The 21487-nt window shown below is 44.4% G+C and overlaps 1 protein-coding gene across 2 annotated transcripts in view; it reads left to right on the forward strand.

Annotated features, from left to right (window-relative positions):
• The first annotated feature begins 638 nt into the window (after nt 1–638).
• LOC119176825 (hemocyte protein-glutamine gamma-glutamyltransferase) overlaps nt 639–21487 on the forward strand; it is a 42693-nt gene continuing 21844 nt past the window's right edge. The window contains exons 1-7 of one of the 2 annotated variants that reach the window (XM_037428176.2): nt 639–1076; nt 5439–5618; nt 8806–9066; nt 13710–13828; nt 14403–14510; nt 14940–15117; nt 16853–16985. In XM_037428176.2, the coding sequence (XP_037284073.2) occupies nt 995–1076; nt 5439–5618; nt 8806–9066; nt 13710–13828; nt 14403–14510; nt 14940–15117; nt 16853–16985 (1061 nt within the window). In that variant the 5' untranslated portion in view covers nt 639–994. Of the gene's footprint in view, nt 1077–5299; nt 5619–8805; nt 9067–13709; nt 13829–14402; nt 14511–14939; nt 15118–16852; nt 16986–21487 lie in introns of those variants that run through there. The other variant, XM_075877611.1, reaches the window with a different exon arrangement.

The following is a 21487-nucleotide window of genomic DNA, read 5'->3' on the forward strand; positions in this document are numbered from 1 at the left end:
GGGGTGCGTAACATAGTGTGGCCTTTCACTTTCAGTGCATGAGCAGCTGTGCGTAGAAAGCGATACTCCGTCACCCTCCACCCGAGGCACGCCTCTATTGGACATACCGAGCCGCCGATGGGATGTGTCACAATGTGCCACCTAGAAAAACAGTTGCGGTTGCTTCACTGGAAGATATGCGAACTTTCGAAAGCGGAGCGCGTGACGCGGCACCTTTTGTGGAGCCGTCAAAGTGATCTACGGCCGCCTCGCAGTCTTCAATCAAGTGACGATTCATCGTTGGTGCGCGCAGGTTCATTCAAGGGCCGAAGGGATTCAATACGTCCAGACATCAATTGAGCGACACCAGCTCGCGAGAAGTAAAAAAAGAAATCGTCTGCGGAAAATAACACTTAAAATACAAAAAGGGAAACTCTTCCACGCCCCTCCACTTCCCGATTTGATATGCTCTCCGAACGACGGGTGAAGAAAAGAGACCAAAATAAACAAGCATCATTTCGATCAACACAAACATGAGGAGCAGGTGAACCGGCAGCTGCACGCCGCTGTCTCCGTGGAAACAAGAACCGCCGCCGAAAGCGATGCGTCCTTCCTTACCCAAGTATATAGTGGGTAAAATATATTTCACTGAAAAGGCGAAGCCTTCTGGGAATACCGAACGCAAGGCGACGCCGATAAGCGATTGAAGGCGGCCAGATCGTCTCCGGCAGAGTGATCGCTGACACTCCGAGCTCTAAAACCCACGGGGAATGAAAACGTAACCGGAGCTGCGCCCAGACACTCGACAGGGGCTGTGCAGCATTGTGAAAGCACGTGAAGCACAAGGACCGCGGCCGGCTTTACGTCTCTGAGCCAACCTGGGCCGTGCAGATCAAAGACGTTCCGCTACAAGGACTTGCCAAGGCCGTCAAGGCCGTTCTGACGATGGCTTCGCGTTAGACATGCTACAGCACCCTTGCCTAGGTACTGTGTGTTCTAGGGACACTGTCCGGTGATGACCAGTGCGTCCAGACATTTGGCCGCCACGTTTGCCGGCCCATTAATTCTCCTATGGTGGTCGCTCACCGAGATATCGGGTACGTATACGGTCACACGTTGTGCGTCGCTTTAACGCTCCAGTACGATCGCAGACCACCGCCCTCTTTTATGCACACACTGGCCACCACTAAGGCAAAGTGTTCATTGTTGTATGCGATGTGCACTGTGCCTTCAGCAATTAGTTTACTTACAATTGTACTCAAACGTGGTGTATACACTTTACGTGCGACCAGCACCCAGATTGTTTTTTTGTTTTTTTGCTGAATTCAGCGTTCCTTCAACACCGTGCACAAATAGCCCACACGCACTTTCGTAGCCCACATCTGTGGCGAGAATTCACATAATAATCCATACCGTACGGCAAGCTTTACACCTACGGTTTCACAGCCCTTACGTCCCACCAGTGATCACTTCGAGCACTCCATGAATCAACAGGTCTGTGCGAATCTCTTGACAACATCACGTGTCTGCCTTAGTCATCTGCGTTTATGCTGCCCGTCCGAATTCCTCTACGCATATGTGCATCGTCCTATGCGCATTGTCCCAACGGAGTATCCCGTTAGGTTACCCACCCCACACTTCCCCATGCCACCTCCATGCATTCCCTGCAACTAATTTCTACTGGATACACTTCTCATCATACCAGTTGAGTGTGCGATGAGAAATCGCCCAACATGAAATGTCGCTGGAGCAGAAGACTCGACAACGAGACTTGACCTCGCCTTAGCGAACAGTCCTTTCGTCGGAATGTTAGATCCGGCGACATTCCCTGTTCCGCTATTTCTCACCAGTTAAAACCTCCATCTTTCCCAGGACTTCTTTGTCTCTTACGTGCGCATATTTCAGAGTATATATGGTCACCTGAATAGAGAGATGTTCAAATCTTATCACACTCGCATATTTAGGTTTACCATCTGGAAATAAAAACCACATAGAACTTCTTTTTTTTTTGTTTTCAAAGAAATGTAAAGGGAAACAATAGACGATGACTATAATATTCTAATAGATAATGGCTTATTTTCGCTAACACGCACGACTGTGCTTAGGATGTAAAAACAGCGCGAAAATATAGACAAGGACAGATGAAGAGACGACACCACGCTGATTGGGATAGAGAGAAGAGCCCAATGCACAAGAAATAAATTGAAGTGATAGCAAAAGTTGGGCTGGTTGGTGGTTCATACTTGGGAAGTGAAAACAGTGCAAAAATATAGACAAGGACAGAGGACATCAGCGCGGTGTCGTCTTTTCCTCTGTCCTTGTCTATATTTTGGCCCTGTTTTTACTTCCCAAGTATGAACCACCAAATAGCCACACTTTCGCTATTATCGCAGGACTGTCCCATTAGGTACAATCACAACAGCCACAGTAACGAGTGACAACATGTAAACAATATTAGAAGTGCGCATAGATTTATAAAAGTGTACTAATGAGTGATCTAGAATTGCTTTAGGTATCAGTCAGACAAAAAAAAGTACAAATGCACAAGACATGAATACATCCCAACACAAATCGACCGAGAAAACATTTTGCGTAAATTAAAATAACATAGTCTCCACACAACAAAATAACCCAGCATTTGTCCCTCACGCAGATGCCAGTTATTGTGAAAAAAGATTTATGGGTCCACACGCAATCTCAGTTGGTAGCTCACTCGTACAACAACGCTCCTCATAAAGAGCACCGCATAAATGCGTAATTAAAAAAGGTATTCCCGCACCTTCCACGCAACGAGCAGCAATCAGCTTTTCACACAGCTTGATCTATTTGCTTTGAGTGTCCATATCTTATGAAACTTATTACTAAGGTGTTACGGGGATGCGATTCTCATCTTTGTAAGAATGCGCACAGGCAAGAGAAAAAAAACTCTGCTCTCCCGTCCGGATAAACAGGTTACGGGATCTCTGAAATAGACATCGAGGTCTAAAGGTTCCTATTCAGAGAGGCTGACATGACTGATACACACGACAGCTCTTTTGCTAGGGCAAAATTAGAATCTTCTCGGTTAGAACCCCCCCCCTCCCCCGACAACAGAACAACATGAAATTTATGTTGACACGATCTTTACTAATGTACATAACTTATTGATCGGCGTTTAGTTCGCCAAGTGCTGTTCACCGTTGACCGACCGCCTTTGCCTACGATACGTATAGTTTTGCAGCTGGCGGGCATACACTATTAAACGCCTTTTCCTTTTCTGCACGCAAGGCCTTGTTCCTAACTTAAACCCCCCCCCCCTCCCCTCCCTCCTTCACAGCATTTTGCACCAGTGGCCGCTCACATTCTTTAATAACATGTACCCAGTTAGTCGGCACAAGCTGCAATTTTTAATCTTACGAATCATTTGGCGTAGCAACACTTTTAGTAAATATAATCATGTACTTTCAATTTATTGTGAAGAAAGTCGTTTCATTCCAATATTACCTTGTGAAATGAGGAGTCAGTCTAAGTACGACGCGTCCAACAGTGCAACTCACAAAATATTTTTGAAACAGAAAATAATTAAAAGAGAGTGAGATGACGTGACTATTTATTATTTTTTTATTTTTTTTTTCATTATAAAGCAACCACAGAAGAGATTATGCTTAAGGAGAAACATTGCGAAGTAGACAAAGCGTATAAGGGTGATGTCTGCGTCTGTTGCGATAGACCTTGCGAAATTGATTACTTTAGTGGCATTAAACACCAGGGCAGCATTTTAAAGCTTGCCCCGCCGCGGTGGTCTAGTGGCTAAGGTACTCGGCAGCTGACCCGCAGGTCACGGGATCAAATCCCGGTGGCGACGGCTGCATTTCCGATGGAGGCGGAAATTGTGTAGGCCTGTGTGCTCAGATTTGGGCGAACGTTAAAGAGCCCTAGGTGATCGAAATTTCCGGAGCCCTCCACTACGGCATCTCTCATAATCACATGGTGGTTTTGGCACGTTAAACCCCACAAATCAATCAATCATTTCAAGACGCTGAATTCTACAACTGGGCTACGTTTACGTATGTAAGTAGTGGTATATCTTCAATATGGTGTGCGCAGTGCAAGTAACAGGACTTCGACGGACACAAAAATGGCAAAAAATGTTTCGATGGTGTCACAAAGGCCAGCATCTCTCATATTTAGGTCATATGTATACTTTCGCTGAGCCAGACGCCCAGGCGGCCATTGAGCATATATCAGTCAAGAACGTGTCCTTGTCCAAGAAATACTCCTTGCGGACGTTAGGGTGGTGGTTGATTGATATGTTGGGTTTAACGCCCCAAAACCACCATATGATTACGAGAGACGCCGTAGTGGGGGGCTCCAGAAATTTCTACCACCTGGAGTTCATTAACATGCACCCAAATCTGAACACACGGGCCTACAGCATTTTCGTCTCCATCAAAAATGCAGCCACTGCAGCCGAAATTCGACCCCGCGAGCTGCGAGTCAGCAGCTTCAGCCACTAGACTACTGTGGCAGTGCGTTAGGGTGGCGGTTTCCAACGTGATTATGTATTAAACGAGTGGATTATGGGAGCAGTATCGACGCATTACATCGCACGCAAAGCTCAGTGGTAATGTTATCCACCGATTACAGATCGAGAGGATCAGCATGTGAACCAGCTTGCGTCGCCTTTTATAAACACTTCCCTACTTGATTTTCCCTAGTTTCTCTTTATTCTTGCTAACATTAGTGAAGTGACCATGTATATCAAAACACGGAAAGATGTCCACTGAATACAGCGCTCAGAGATGATATCTTCTCTTTTCGTTTCTTGGCTGTTAAGCCACGTCCATATGACTGCATCAGGCTACCAACAGGCTACATGACATGGATGTACTTTAAATGTCTTGCAGTCAGCTTAAACAGATAGCTTTATGGTGGAATTGAAGGTACGAGACTTCGCTTCCACGTCGTGCTCATATGACATGTTGTGCCCCCAATGTGCATGCACAACCGACTTTGTATATAAACCTCAATATAACTAATCTAAATCCCTGTCGTAATTTCCTACAATTAGCAAAAGAGAAAAATAGCTTCCCGGGACAGCTTTTCTGGTCTTTTCCCGACATGTTGTCACCCTTTAAAAGCGTCGCATAAATGATGGAAAGTAATAAAAAAATACAATTTCAAAGAGCTCAGTGCTCTCTAAGCATTATGTCGATAGACGGGTACACCTACCACGAACGTGCAAGAGAAAACTGCTTATTAGTAGCACATTAACTGTTAGTCCACATATATTCAAATGGTCTGTGGTATATTAATGTGTTTATGGGCTTATAACGAGCAGCATATATGCAGTAGAAACAAGCGTGCACTGACATGAATGAACCCCCAGAGGCTGGTAAAAACACGTGAGTATGCTGTATATGGTGACGTATACCCGAGAGTGCTAGGTTGTCCTCAAAATACTCTCTCTGGCCGTGCAGCTCAAGGGGGTGGCGGCGTCAGCCTCAACCTCTTCTTCGAGGAGAACGCGGTCGCACACCACACGGAGCCTTTCAAGATACTCCGAGGGAACGCGCCTTCGCTCGTGGTCAGGCGAGGGTTCCCCTTCAAAATCGCCGTCAGCGTTCCCGCATCGAACGTTGCCATCATCCTAACTCTAGGTAACTGCACATGTTGCGCTGATATATTAGCTTTCGAAGAGAAAAAAAGCAAGCACTTCAAGCGTGTGTTTACCACGAGACCAAACTAGCTTACCTGTTTGACTCTGATACCAAACTATGGTAACGCAGAAACTACGGGCTTGGTGAGAATTCTCGGAGCTCCTTGCTGTAAGTACACTAAGTACATGTCAGATATCCTGTTCCTTGTAATTTGCACATGAACTGAAGTAAGCTTTGTTGCAGATGTTGACAAAAAGTAGTCACCAGCCTTGTATCAACATGAGCAGCAGGTACAAAAGCTCTCAATGAGAAGCAACTTTCTTTCCGAGAGTGTCGCACTCCAGTGTTTATATCAATGCATACATTGAATGCTTTATTTTAATTAGATCATTTATTGATTTTGTATGCTATTTTACGTTTGTTTTTATTAGTGTTACTTATTTCATATTTGTTGATTTCAACATTCCTGATGTTAATTTTAGTCCACTTATTACTTTTAGACATCTCTTGAGACCTGCTATCTACAATCTTACATACAGAACAGTAAGTACGTCCTTAATTAGACAACCTGAAAATGTATGTATTCACTACCGCATCCTCTGAAACATAGCCACTCACACCCTACACAAAAGAATGTAAAGCACTAGCAACATCACTGTCCAACATTTCCGATATTTGGACTTAACTGCCATTCAGTAAACATCCCCCCAAAATTACCCCAGTACTCAAGGAGAATAAAGAAGAGTTTTTGCGAAATACGGCTACTACTCATCATCCCTATCAGCCTGACTACGTCCACTCCAGGACAAAGGTCTCTCCCATATTCCGCCAGTCAACTCGGTCCTGTGCTTGCTGCTGCCACTTTATACCCGCAAACTTCTTAATCTCATCTGCCCACCTAACCTTCTGTCTCCCTCTTACCCGCTTGCTTTCTCTGGAAATCCAGTTAGTAACCCTTTATGACCAGCGGTTATCTTGCCTACGCGCTGCATTCCCAGCCCATGTCCGTTTCCTCTTCTTAATTTCAACTATGATATCCTTAATCCCAGTTTGTTCCCTGATCCACTCTGCTCTCTCTTTGTCTCTTAAGGTTACACTTATATTTTCTTTTCCATCGCTCGCTCCGTCGCCCTCAGTTTAAGCTGAATCCTTTTTATAAACCTCCAGGTTTCGGCCCCATAAGTAAGTACCGACAAGATGCAGCTGTTATATACCTTCCTCTTGATGGATAGTGGCAATGTAGCAGTCATGATTTGAGAGTGTTTGTAAAATGTGCTCCCCTCCATTCATATTCTTCTAGTTACTTCAAAGTCGTAGTTCGGCTCCACGGTTATTACCTGTCCTAAGTAAACGAAGTCATTTACAACTTCAAGTCCACTATTACCTATTTCGAAGCGCTTTTCTCTTCCGATCGAGGCTGCTGTACATTACTTTCGTTTTCTACAGAGTAAACTTAAGACCTACCTTTCCGCTCTTTTTGTCTAACTCCGTAATCATGAGTTGGAATTCATCCCCTGAGTTACTCAGTAATGCAATGTCGTCGGTGAAGCGTAGGTTACTAATATACTTTCCATTAACTCGTATCCCTAACTCTTCCTATTCAAGGCCTCTGACAACCTCCTGTAAGCACGCGGTAAATAGCATTGGAGAGATTGTACCCCCTGCCTCACACCATTCCTGATTAGTATTTTGTCACTTTCTTTTCGAAACTGATTAATAAGCGTAAGGTAGCGACGTAAGAAGGTATGCCTTCCTACGTCGGTACCTTGCGCTTATTAATCAGTTTCGATTAATTACGATAACATGGAGAGAATTGAACATGCTCTAAATAACGGAGAAAGTGTCCAAGTGGGGATTAAGAAAATTGGGATAGGCAAGAACCAGATGCATACACTAAAAGACGGAAGGCAAAGTAACTACTTATATGGATAGGATAGGAAGTCAAAGTAACTACTTATATGGATAGGATAGTTAAGATAGCGGAAAAGTTTTAGAGGGATCTGTACAGTAGCCGGGACAACCACGACCTCAATACAAGAACTAGCAGTAACCCAGATGGAATCCCACTAGTAATGATAGAAGTCAGAAAAGCCTTGGAGGGAATGCGAAGAGGCAAAGTGGCTGGTGAGGATCAGGTAACACCAGATCCGCTGAAAGACGGAGGACAGACTGTGTTAGAAAAACTAGCCACCTATTTACGAAGTGTCTCCTGACGGGAAGAGTACCAGAATCTTGGAAGAATGCTAACATCATCTTATTACATAAGAAAGGAGATGACAAGGACTTGAAGAATTATAGGCTGATCAGCTTGCTCTCCGTCGTATACAGCCTATTTACAAAGGTAATTGCTAACAGAATTAAGACAACATTAGAATTCGATCAACCAAAGGAACAAGCAGGATTTCGAACAGGCTACTCAACAATCGACCACATACATACTATCAATCAAGTAATAGAGAAATGCTCAGAATACAGTGAACCACTATACATAGCTTTCATATATTATGAGAAGGCGTTTGATTCAGTATAAATATCAGCAGTCATGCAGACACTGCGGAATTAGTGTGTCGACGAAGCATATATAAATATTTTGGAAGAAATCTACAGAGAATCAACTGCAACCATAGCGGCTACCACTCAAGTCGACTTCAAAGCGAGAAACACGGGTAGTTAACTGTCCTTCCAGCACATAAGAACAGTATCGTCATCATCGTCCCAATCCGGAACCGCCACCACCTCTTAGTCGTGTCAAGCCTCTGGCGCACCTCAACTTACAACTCCGCATAGATCAGCTAAAACACGCCTGAATCGATGAGAAAGCACTGATTTTGGGGCGAGTTGGTTTTACATAGAAAAACACTTGACTACACGTTCTAGAGAAGTGATAAAAATGCGGCCACTTTGCATCAATTATATCTATCCACGACGCTTCCGCTCAGTCGTCATCGTACAGAGGGCAATATTATCCTGGTTCTCTCTTTCTCTTGCTTTCTCGTCGTACCCTCCCCCCCCCCTTTTGTTTTTCGTTTGGCTGAGTTGATTTACAGCCTTATTTTTTCTACAGGGTGCTTACGATATGGAGACACTTGGAACCACGTTTGTCAGCTATAGCACCCGCAAAGCTATCAGGCCTTCGGTGTGGCTCCGTTAAGTCTGCGTTGCAACAATGCGACTTCGTTTCACGCAGGCGACAATCCTCAACCTGGCGATGGGAGCCTGGTGCAGCTACCGGTGCCAGGTGACCCGAATTCTGTGTCCACCTATCCAGCAGCCGGCCAGGCCCAGTGGATTCTAGCCCTTGTGCATCAGGACGGCCCGATGCGTCTGCTTCGCCTCGAGATCCCCGTCACGGCCGGCGTAGGCCGCTGGATACTCACCATATCTGGCAACGGACAGCAGTTTCGGGCCAGAGAATCCATCTACATCCTTTTCAATCCATGGCACAGTGGTGAGTGCGCTTGCCGGCACTCCTGGCACGAACTCTGCGCACGCGTACATCAATGCACAAGTGTGAACCAGAGTGATAACGAACGGAGGTGTAAAATAATGCCACACTACAATTGGTTCGTCAAACAAATTTTACAGCGACCCCAACAAGACGATATAACCATCATATTGAATACAAGTTTCGAAAGGTTCTATTGAAAACAAAGGGGGGATGGGGGTGGTTACGGGAAACAGCTGGCTGGCGCTCGTAGAGCAAAAGCTGCCAATCTGCATTCAGCACTCATTAACTCTTTCTGTTTATTGCCGCTGACACGTACACGCTATGACCGCAGCTCGCTATAAATCTTGAAATATTTAACACGACGCAGACAGAATATGAAAAAGGAAGTCAATTCATTGTGCCAAACTAAAGCATGTTGCAGGAAGCTACTTTCAAGAATACTTACTTCCCGCCTACCTTTGTATCCGATAGTACAGCTGTACCGCCAGAATTGGGTGGGTGGTTTGCTACCAGCTAACAGAGCAAAGGATAAGGGGTTCGTGTATTTCTGACGAGCGTAAGAACATGTGCAATTTGTCTTTGGATATACCCATTATGACGGTCAAAGTAGTTGCCTTCGGTGAAAAGTAATCGAATACTAAGCAACACGGTGACGCAGCTCGTGTTACAAGATGCTACGTAGTGGCTGATGACAGATTAATGCTGACATCATGGTATAATTCACATTGTACTATTGCTCTGTATTCGAAAGACGATGCGTTCTTTCCCCCAAATGAATATGACAGCCTTGACCTGGGGTTAGAACCCACGGCATCGTGCACATTCAGAAAACGCCACTGCTAACTGGCATGCAAACTACAGCTCCAGGCGATATACGTGATAATAGGAGCACGTGTCTTCAATGCATTTTTTTTTTGTTGTTTGTGTTACAAAAAGCTGTTGCTTCGGCTCAGGTAAAAACTACTGGTATGAATGCGCATACTTTGATTATAGTATGCTTCTAGTGGTCATAAATGTGTCTACACACATCTATGGCTACTTAAAGGGCCACTCATCACCCCCGTTTAAAGACGAGGGGGTGATTTTCTGCTCTGCTTCATACACACGATGCATCCTCCTCGTCCCTTAGTTCTTGAATGCACGTGAACAATATCAGCACTAAGCGCTAGAGCCTATGGAGATTTCGCGCTTCTCGGCTGCGCACTGTTATCACCGCTTGCGCAGTTGTGAACACACAAAATGAAGTTTGATCGGTCAACTGTGCACAATATTCATGCGATACAAAAAAGAACGGATGGACGGCTGCATGGCAAAGCAGTGCAGGAGACAAATCACATGTGATATTTCGCGTATATTAACGAATCGAGAGAATGTCTGCTGTATAAGTCACAGTAGTGCACCAAGAACGACGAGAAATATCAGGAAATAATATCGCGCTCTTTTTTGTATTTTGGGAACCTGGTGAGTGGTTCTTTAAAATACGCCAGCTGCAAGCTGCACAACAAAGCGCGTCTACTTCTAGAGAAGCACGTTAACGTGCCTTCAGGAACTTCTGATGCGAGAATGTTACAAACATGGGCGGCCGTTTCCTTTCCTAAAATGTTACTTTAGCTACAAATGTTACGTGCTCGAAACTGACTTTGTCTTGAGCCTTCATCCATCTATGCAGTTACGCTGACGACGATCACGGATCACATTTCGTGCAGGTCTTGAAATTTTACTCCTTAGCTGTTGAGCTTTTCGTTTGTCCGCATGAATCGTACAGAGTACTATCATTATCACGCTGACGCGTGCTCTGCCTAGCGATGGTAGAGAGATATAAAATAACATGAAGAGATAGGAAGCATAGATGACACTGTACAATATAGAAGAGAAGTGTGAAAAGGAAGTCGGGGTGAGGCGGAGAGAAAGGAGGAGGGCAGAGTGTGAAGTAAATGGTATAGCAAACGTGTGGGAATGGGAATTAATTGTGAGTAGTTATGTGAGGCTGTTGAGGAGGGAGAAAAGAAAAAAAAAGTATAGTCTTGTTCTGCAGTATAGTATAGCAAGAGGCTGAAAAAAACAGTGAGGAGAAGGGGAACTCCACCAGCTCCACTGTTGCTCAGTCTTCACACCACTAGTGCATCGCTGCCCTTTCTTTCTTTTTTTTTTTTTCATTCAATGGCGATGCCTTTCTGGGCGATTGCTTATAGAGATGATCGTGAAAACCCAATGAAAAAACAGCGTTCATGTAACAAACAAGTCGTAGACGACAATTATGATAGCAGCGAGCCTAAAACATGGCAAGAGCTCAATATGTAAGTTGGAGGATGCAACAGGCATGAGCCTGCTGCAATTTACAAAATAATGGTATTTTGGCAATTTGTCCGTGTTCATACGCGTAAGCATGATGTCAGTGAACAAAAGCAGCTTTATATGAAAATGGTGACGGGTACAGAGCTTAGGTTATGCATAAAATATGCGCATACTATACATACAAAGTTTTAAGAAGAACACATTAGGAGCATGGATGGCATTTCTGCCTACAACATTACCTCAAGAAACCGGCACGTTTACTTTGCATGAGCATTCAGCATCGCAGGATTCTTAACGGACATATGGCACGATATATATGCACTGGATGTCGCGCAATAAAATTGAATCTCTTCCTTTCTCCCAACCTGGTAGATGGCAGCGCCGCATATTGCACGTAAATCTAGAAGACACGACTTCCAAGGCTGCGAATTCCCTACGGTTTGTATGTGCCATTGAGAATGAAGGATAATAAGAGTAATATATTATTCTACTTCTTCTGCGGGATAACCGTTTAGCTGTCTGATATGAATGTACAACTAAATAGTTACTGTACATTTACTTTTATCGTTGCTTTTTTGTTCAATCATTAGTTAATACTTCACATATTTGAAATCGCATGTGAAAGATTCTTGGCCAGTCACCGACTGGGAGTACGAGTCATTTCATGTGTGAAGGAACACAATCCTATGCTCAACCCGGACATCTAAAACTACTCGGCAAGGTTGAACTGCAAGCACTCATTTACATGCTTCTGCAATCAATGACAGTATGTAGGCTTATCGCCAGCGCCAAGTGGAGGAATACAGCTTTATTAAGATGAGACAATAACCTCTAATACAGGCCCTATATCCTACACATTCAAACAGACTTGCAATTAAAAGGGGGCCTTCAACGAAGCAGTCCTTTCAAGGAAGAAAAAGAAGCTGTACCATTAAGGCCCGGTGGGCATGGGGCATCAACATTAAGCTTCCCCACAAAGGTATCAGGCACCAAACCGGTTATCTAATATCAACTTCAAGAAATCGAAGCGAGAGAACAAGGGAATCACTGAAGGCTGTTTTTTTTTTCTGCTTAAGCATTTAAATTTTTTTAGGTGTTCAACATCCCACAAACGTCCAACATACCACACTAAGTAGCATTGCTATAGCTATAAGTTTTATGTACTTTTAAACAATTCTGGGCCCATATACACACCAACATTTGACACTATAATTCCTCGAGAAATAAATTTTCAGCTCACCGTGATGCGAGACATATAAGTAACGATGCCAATTAGCTAAGTGGCAAACACAACTTACGAACTGAAATTTGCGTGTATTCAGCCCCAGATTACTAGCGTTTCACGTAGTCCACAAAGCTGATTTCGATAATCCTATTCGTAACACATTTTTTTTTTGCTCTGAATTGTGAGATTGACGCCACGAGACTCATTAAGTAAAGCGTATATCAACAATCATCACCAAGCCTACAGCAAATTCTCTGGCAGAGATGAAGGCCATCTTGAGTGTTGCACACTAGCACCCATCTGAACCAACTCTACTCTTGACATCATGGTGTACATGAACGTGTGCGTGTCGAGTTAATGTACAGCCCCGATTTTGGTGTTTAATTTTGGCCATACGAAAGTACACGAGTAGCAAGATTCCTGTACCCTCCTTGTGTTAACCGTTGTTATGGTGTATATTATCGCCAGCAACTAGGAGAAGGATTAACCTTTATTCAAATTTAGGCAGTATACCTTTAGGTCGTCTTCAGGAGGATAGCTTCCCCACTTCATGATGCCATGAACCCAAGTCATCAGGGCTTGAGCCAGAGAGCTGATCCTCCTAGTGATATTCAATTTTATGGTAAAGAGAGGGGTGTGGATCTGCAGTGCTCGAGGTCCTGTACTAGGTGATATGTAGCGTTGAGAACTTCAGGTACTTGAACTTGTAAAGCAGTTTATTAGGATTCACGTCATACAGCACTGTGTTATGGTGAAAAGTGTTGCCTTATCCTGTAAGCATGGCTAGTTTTTTTTTTTTTTTTTTGTGGTTAGCTTATAATGTGGCGGAGGGTAGGTTCTGTTGCTTAGCCTCTGATCAGCCACCTTTCTGGAATGCATCTGTTTGTAACGTGTTCCCTGGAGCACGATAGCCAAGTGTGGTTACCCTGCGATCACGTTCCCTGGCAGTGGCGTGTGCCGACGCATTTCCTGCAGGAAAGATCTTTTTTTTTTTCATTTGAACGAATTTTCTTCCAAGAAATGGTCCCAGGTGAGCTGATCGAAAGATTGTGAAGCTTCACGTAACCTATTCCTTCTCACACTGCATGGTTACAAAAATATTCTACAACACTGTCATTCGCAGGAGACCTCGTGTTTGTAGAAAATGATCAAGCGCGGAGCTTCTACGTGATGCAAGATAGAGGCTATATATACCACGGACAGGCGGAAAGCCCCGTTCCCAAGGAGTGGTACTACGGGCAGGTATGAAACGAACTCTTCGTTGCAGAAGAAAGGCGTTGCTCTCATATGTACCACCTGAATAGTATCAATGCGCTTTTAACGTCACCCCTCCTTAATTTATTAACTTAATATAAAGCAATTGTAGCGCAATCCTGCGCACTGAACTTATATGGTTGCCCACTATAATAAAAGTTTAAAAAATATTTTACTTCTGTCAATTGCAGATGCTAGACGCATCGAATACTAACAAAAAATATAATATTATGATGTCCTTTTTGCCCTGCATGCAATATATTTTTTCCCGTTGAAATATAACTTCTGTTTTCTCGTATTGAACAAGAGCTTGTCCCTTTGTCGCTGAGTATGAGTAGAATGTTTACTGAATTTACCTGCAAGTTAGCGCTGTACTCATATATGCATGAAGAGAAAACAAATGTTTGCCTCGTACGACTGTGCATGTGATGCGGAGGGACGCTTAAAGTTTCTGACTTTTGTTTAATTTGGAAGTTTAGCGCACAGCACCAAACAGTAACATTATTTTGCCCCCCACACAAAATCAGAAAGCTCTGAAGCTTCGTTCACCGGCTACTTTCAGTTCGAGAAAGCGTCGCTACCAACTGCAGAATTCCTGTTCGAGATTACTGGGCTGCCTATATCACAAAGAGGGAATCCCATTGCCGTGTCACGCAAGCTTGCTTCCGGAGTGAGTGCCTTTTCTTATTTCCGGTGTATGCTACAAGCCGGGCGACGGCGGGGCAATGTCAACGAAGTTGACGCCCTTTTTTCAACAGAGTAGTGTCGATGCAGTAGTTGTAGTCTTGAAAAGACGCAGGTAGGGCTAGAGCGGCGTGTACCATAGCCGGTAATGCCGAAAAGACAGGAGAGAAGTGTATATAGCTTTACAGTTGTCCCTTAAAAGCCCCTAAACCACTCAAAATTCAAGGACAAGAGATTAGTTTTTTCCAGCACTCACCATAAATCTTACAAGCGCTATATACACGAACTGTGCCGAAAAGGAGAACAACCTCATATGATGATAGCCCACTTCTCCGTATTTTAAGAGATTCCTTAGGGACCCTTTCAAAAATGTTTCGCTTATTTGTGTTAGCTAAAGCTCTTTCGCGAACCGCAGGTAAATTCCAAGGACAACAACGGTGTGGTCCAAGGAAAATGGAACCCGCCGTACTCAAACGGCGTCCACCCTTACGCCTGGAGCTCGTCTTCCGCCATCCTCAACCAGTACATCGAGATGGGTGGAAACACAGTAAACTACGGCCAGTGCTTCACCTTCGCAGCTGTCCTCAATACCCGTAAGGCGACCGTGGCGCAGTTGACCATCTTGAGAGCGCGCTATATTTGGCTAACCTACGCGGAGAGTGACGAATGATAAGTAACTGCTGTTGTGCAGCAGCCCCCACTGAATTAAATTTCTGGAATAGTTGCCATCAGAAGCAGATCACCGGAAGCCCAACTTTCGTAAACAGGCGTTTGCCCTGAACTCTAAACTGCCACGACAACCGACATATTACATTCCAAATAGCGAGAAAAAAATGACATCAGAATTGATAGCGAAACTTGCCTTTTGTTCTGCCATAAAAAGACCAGGGCTTAGGCAAAATGCCTCGTAAACGTTGTAATATAGTTACTTTTACTCACAGGTCGGCGAACTCACTGATGCGTCGACTCACTCAGACTCAGATAAAGCCGTGAGAGTGGGTGATTTTGGGCGAGTAATATTTTCTTGAGTCTTAGTCCCAGTGCGCCCGCTTGAAGAAAGTTTTCGTGAGCGTGGGTCCGAGTGACTTCGGCTCAAGAAAATTTTGACGAGTCTGAGTCCGAGTCAGTCCAAAGCGCAATATATATTTTTTGAGTGAGCCTGAGTGATTTCCACTTTTTTTGTCGACGTAAGGTCCTGTCTATTCATCTTCAGCACTACTATCAGCCTTGCCCGGATTCACGTTTACACTCGCATCTACCCACATGTGTATTCCAAAGCAGTGTCCTTCATACACTGTTTTAATGTTTATTAATCAGAGGTGCGAATTGCGCAAGGGAAGCCTTGGTCTCCCTCCATTACAGCTCTTCTAGAGAGTTTATTAATTATTATATCTAATGCTGTCATCACTTCCAAGACAAAATGACCTTACTAGTTTGCAAGCACTCAGAGCTTGTTGTCCAAGATTATGTCAAACGGCACCAAGAAGAGCACCAATTGCGTGAGATATTGATGTTAAAGAGCATTGATACCATGGTCGAGAAATCTAATTCTAGACTCACGGACTCATGACTGATTTGATTGATATGTGGGGTTTAATATCCAAAAACCACCATATGATTATGAGAGACGCCGTAGTGGAGGGCTCCGGAGATTTCGGCCACCTGGGGTTCGTTAACGTGCACCCAAATCTGAGTACACGGGCCTACTTCATTTCCGCCTCCATCAGAAATGCGGCGGCCGCAGCCGGGATTCGATCCCGCGACCTGCGGGTCAGCAGCCGAGTACCTTAGCCACTAGACCACCGCGGCGGGGCTCACGGACTCATGAGGTGACTCACTCGGACTCAGCCAGACTCACATCAAGCCGTGAGTCCGGGTGAGTAAGGTTTTGGTGAGTATGACTCTGGTTGAAGAGAATTGTTGTGTCTATTAGTCCGAGTAAGTCCGGCTCCGGAAAATTTTCGTGAGACTGAATGAGTCCAAAGATTAAAATATATTTCATGATTGAGTCTGAGAGAGCTCCGCGAGTTTTGCCGACCTAAGCTTATATATTAAGGAAGCTAATTTGAAGTAAATGACCAATTGGTTCTTTATTACTTAATGCAAGTTTTTTCTCTGAGCAAAGATGGCTAATAGAGCGCTACTGTACTCTTGGTGTTCTTGGCTGTACCAACCGTACGCTCTTTAACGCTACTTGTATATTTCTACAACTTATTGGGTGTTCTGAATGCTGGCTATAAGTCAGCACATATACTGAAAAATTCCTAAGGAAAGGGACCCATTTAAATGTACCGAGCTTTGACGTCTACGTGGCGTATGCATTTACAGTTCTCCGTGCCTTGGGAATTCCGTCCAGGGTCGTGACTAATTTTCCATCGGTTCACGTGGACAACGGCGGCCAGGTGGTAGACATAAGGTTCCCGTACAATGGAGCTAAGCCGCACGTTGGCGGCAGCATCTGGTGAGTACGCTGTCTTCGCAGCCCATTTTCATTTTTTCAAACATTTCTGTTCATACGTGCAGCTACAGCTACGCTTGAACTCGACTCTTCTTTTTGAAGTCGACTCTTCTTGCAGTCCACTTGTATAGACACAAAAAGAAAGCGACCACAAAATCAAAACGGCTGTGAAAGTCACTTATCACATTCAATTGCTTCGAACAATGATACGATGGTTACGCATATGAAGTGTTGATCTACGGAACAATTGAATTGATTAAAATTTAGTTTTGAACATAATTTGAGAATCAGTTTTAATCGTTCTGTCAAATTTTTCATGTCACAACACTTGTAACGCCGTTATCGGTAACGCGCCAATTTTTTCAGTTACTTACTGACATACCCATTACTTTTTTGAAACTATGTCGGGTAATGTACTTAAATTACCTTTTTCTACGTAACGAGAAGTGTGGCGTTACTCATTAATTTTTATTGCAATGATAAATTTCTTTGTATCATAGGAGCTATTTTCCCCAGCCCTTTCCGACGTTGTTTCATCGCACCACGCGCGAAGTCTTTTGTTGAGCGCGGAAAATTTCTGCCAAAATTTCTGAAATGAGCCTCCTACTTTCAGCTACCCTGCTATCAATGTTCAAGTTGTCGTTGGTTGTCGATGAATCGCAGCAAAATTCGCTTCTCGTGACAGTCAAAAGCGAGCTGTCTAGATCAGCTTGGCTTGCGGACATCAAGACTCGGGGTATAACGAACTGTTTGAGCTGCAGCGCAACCATAGGTGACTTCTTCGTAAATGCATTCTCAACATCAGTGCCAAATGTAGATGGACGACTGTCTAGGTACTTTCGGTGCCTGCTGACATCACGCTTAGCGGATTTAAGGAAAGCTTTCCGCACGTTCGCCGGCTATTTCTGAAAGAGAACGCAGGAGTACGACAATGCGTGTCTGTCTAGCGTAGGATGACAGCTTTGAAATTCATATGCTGGTTACATTCAGGAGGTTGCAGTTGCATTAGGAAGTTATTTGGGCAATGCTTTGACACTGCGTCTCAACGGCGTTTCGAAGGTTAGTTTCGCGTCTTGCTATCTGCAACTGCGATTAGCTTTCCGGCTATTGAATTTCTGAGCGAGTTACGATGACCCTGAACAGCTTAACATACATACTGGCAATTTTTACGTTAATTACGCAGGTCAACTTGAAAAAAATACACGCAAATGCGTTTTCGCTGAATCTACGCCATTTGACCAATTTGATTGCAACCAAATTTTTTTAGTAGACGCACTCCGTTCTGAATACATGTTTGATCATTGATTCATTTTCAGTGCTCCTTCGAGCAACCCGACTTAATGAAAAAAAAAGTCACAGTTTCGCCGCAAAGGTGAGGCAATGAATGCGTTAGAAACAACTTGGAATGTAACGCTGAGAACAGTAAGCAGACCAAAACGTGAAGCACAAATAACGCACAAAAACAGCACAACCAGGACGAGAGCTAACTAACAACGTTTACAGCTCGACACTTAACGCGCTGTTTAAACAAAAATGACGCAAGAAACGTAATTACAGGTATAGATATGAGTGCTAACTGACAAGTGTCCAAGTTGTTACTTCGCTGTGTTCGAAAAGCGTGCTCTTTTCGCAAACGGGGCCTGTGAAGCGAGCAAAGTTATCTTTGTGAGCTCGGCAACTGAGCGCGACGTTCCGATGAAAGCCAACGGCGCGTGATAACCCCAACCACAGTTAGGTGCGCGGATAAGGCCCCTCCCCTTCCGCGGCGCAAATAACGCGTGGGAGATGAGCGCGCATGGGCGCATCGTGATGAGCTGGGCGCCGAGCATTATCCGAGCGCACTCATTGCACAATCTCACTAGTAATGCTGAAAACACACTATTCCCCCCAAGATAGGTGCCATTTTTGTAAGTGATTCTTCAAAGAAACAAAAAAAAAGATAAAAGTGAGCCCCGTAACTGTCTTCATCATAGTGCGACACCTCAACAGCGTTTACGAGGGATGTGGGTAAGGAGGGAATAAAAGGGATGGGGATAGAGATAGAGACAGGGACAGAGAGACCCACGTAAAGAATTAAGGAGAAGATAGGAAAGATGGACACGGTCGCACGATTCCGAGGACAGAGCACCACTCAGCGAAAGCTTCACGAAGTCGGGAGATGGCGGAGGGCGAGCCGGTCGGCTAGCGCTGCGCTGTAGTTGGAGATAGCGGGGGCACAGCCGGTCAGCACGAAATACAGCGAGAGAGTTCATAGGCGCCGCAAGCGCTTAGTGGTAGATATAAACAGCTTGCCGTGTCAACGATGAAAGACGTTCTATTTCGTGGCTCAGCGGCAAACGCCGCGCGCTCCTGCACGAATGGTCGGACGTACGATTCCGCACGCCGGAGTTTTTTTTTTTTCTGGTCTATTTGTCTTTGCGTTTTCATATATATAGACACGCATACATATATGGTGAATGACGGTGGTCGCTGACACCGGCGGCAAAATTCAGCCGAGAGTGTCACTATTATTTCTATCACAATAAAACTATGGCTGTTAGCATACAATGTCACTGCGTGTTAGTACAAGGACGGGCCTACAGTCGTGACTGTTTTGTCGCCTGCTGTCATCACCAACTCTTCTTCTCATTCATTATTTTACATCCCTACCCAAGTACAGGGCAGCGAACCGGAGGCTTCCTGTGGTTAACCTCCCAATCCTTCCTTCATCTTTATCTCTCTCTTTCTTTCTTTGTTCCATGATGTTTTCTATGCATAGAAATTTTTTTCAATTTCACATCGATAAAAATAGCCTTACCATGAGCGGAAGATTTAGAAGCCATCAAATATAACTGTACGGGCAAGCACCACACTATATAGTATTGCCAAGGTACGGCATATCTATGCTAGTCTTTTTCGCTAAATCGGGACTTTCGGCTTTATAAAATTCCTATTCTTGGTTCCTGCAGCCAAGATGCAAATTTCTTTAGATCTAGTGACGGTTGTAATAGCATCTATTACATTTGTCTTTATTACATTTTACATACACAGCAACAGAATACGTCACGGGGGTGCAACGGTCACGTTGCTCAGCCGCTAAACCGACGCTCGTGGGTTCGATCCCGGTCGCGCCAGTCACATTCCGATGAAGGTCAAATGCCAGAGGCCCGTGTAATGTCCGTGCACGTTAAAGAACACCAGACGGTTAAAGTATCCGGAGCCCTCCACTCTATGGCATGCCTCATAATCGTATCATGGTCTTGGCACACAAAATTCCAGATATTATCATACGCACCAACATGAAGAGGCACCTGTACACCCCACGGACGAAATCGCTGGTGTAAAGGCTTCGCTACACTGGCTACGCCCCTGGTCACCATCATTTCAAGCTGCGTTGTACGGTTGAATTCAGCTTCAGAGCTTTAACTTTTCTGCACGTATACACTTAAAATGACGAAATACGCAAGTCTCGTGTTTGTGTAGAGTGTTCTTGCAGATACAGCATTCAACACTGATGGTATTGAAGCAAAGGACCTACATTTCATCCCATACTACATTAGGTACCACCTTTAATGCAATATTCACTGCTTTACACCAACCCACTGTTACAAAATATCTCGAACGCTCTAGTCGATGTCGTGTATCAGCTTGCCAAAGTTTCCATATTTGTTTTTTTGTTTTTGTCGGTCAAAAGTAATTGACATGTTCCTTTGGCAAAGTGTCTGAATAGTTGTTTCACATAAATGCTGCTGAAGTCTAGAGGGGTGCTTTCAAAACGGTTGACTAACTATTCTAAAACTATTCAAATGATGTTAGATTCATACCCGAGTCGGTGTCGTCATTCTTCAAACAACATTCGATTCAGTTCTAAACTAATCCCTATTCGCACACCCCCTGCTCGAGTATTCAAAACCATCTCAGAGAAGAGCACGCAGTGGCGTAAGCGTGCACCTCGTGATTACGCCCCTGACTGGCTGCACGACGCCACCTGCCACTTCTTCCACTCCAACATCGCTGAGAATCGCAGCAAAGCGAGGCGCAACAGATGTCTTAGATGGGACGCCTACGCTTTATTCGCATGCCATTAAAATTCCTGAAGAGAGCGTCTAAGGCAAGGCGTGAAGTAGTTTTCTTTTTGCTTCGGGCGTTCTCGGCTCTGTCATTAATGCACCTTCTTCGGAAAAGTTTCGCATTGACAAGGTTCTTTTGCTTGTCATCTGTAGCTTCGAAAAACTCAGCTCAGAACGATATTCACGACTGGAAGTGATTCGGGCACGCTTCGAACGACGTCTTCTCCGTCACGCAAAATACTTATCAACCGGTGACATACAGTATACAGAGGGCCACTTGTATGAATCAACGTTCTATGTGCGCGCGATCAAAGTCCATACGATGTTGATGTTGGTGTTTGTTCGTATATTGTTTTGCTTTTAGTGGTACACGGTTGTGTACGAGTCTGGAAGTGTCATTTAGAAAATATCATTGTCGGTAATAGTGCTTTACTTTCCACTTGCCTTAAGACCCTT

Source organism: Rhipicephalus microplus, chromosome X (genome assembly GCF_043290135.1).
Source record: "Rhipicephalus microplus isolate Deutch F79 chromosome X, USDA_Rmic, whole genome shotgun sequence".
NCBI lineage: Eukaryota > Metazoa > Arthropoda > Arachnida > Ixodida > Ixodidae > Rhipicephalus > Rhipicephalus microplus.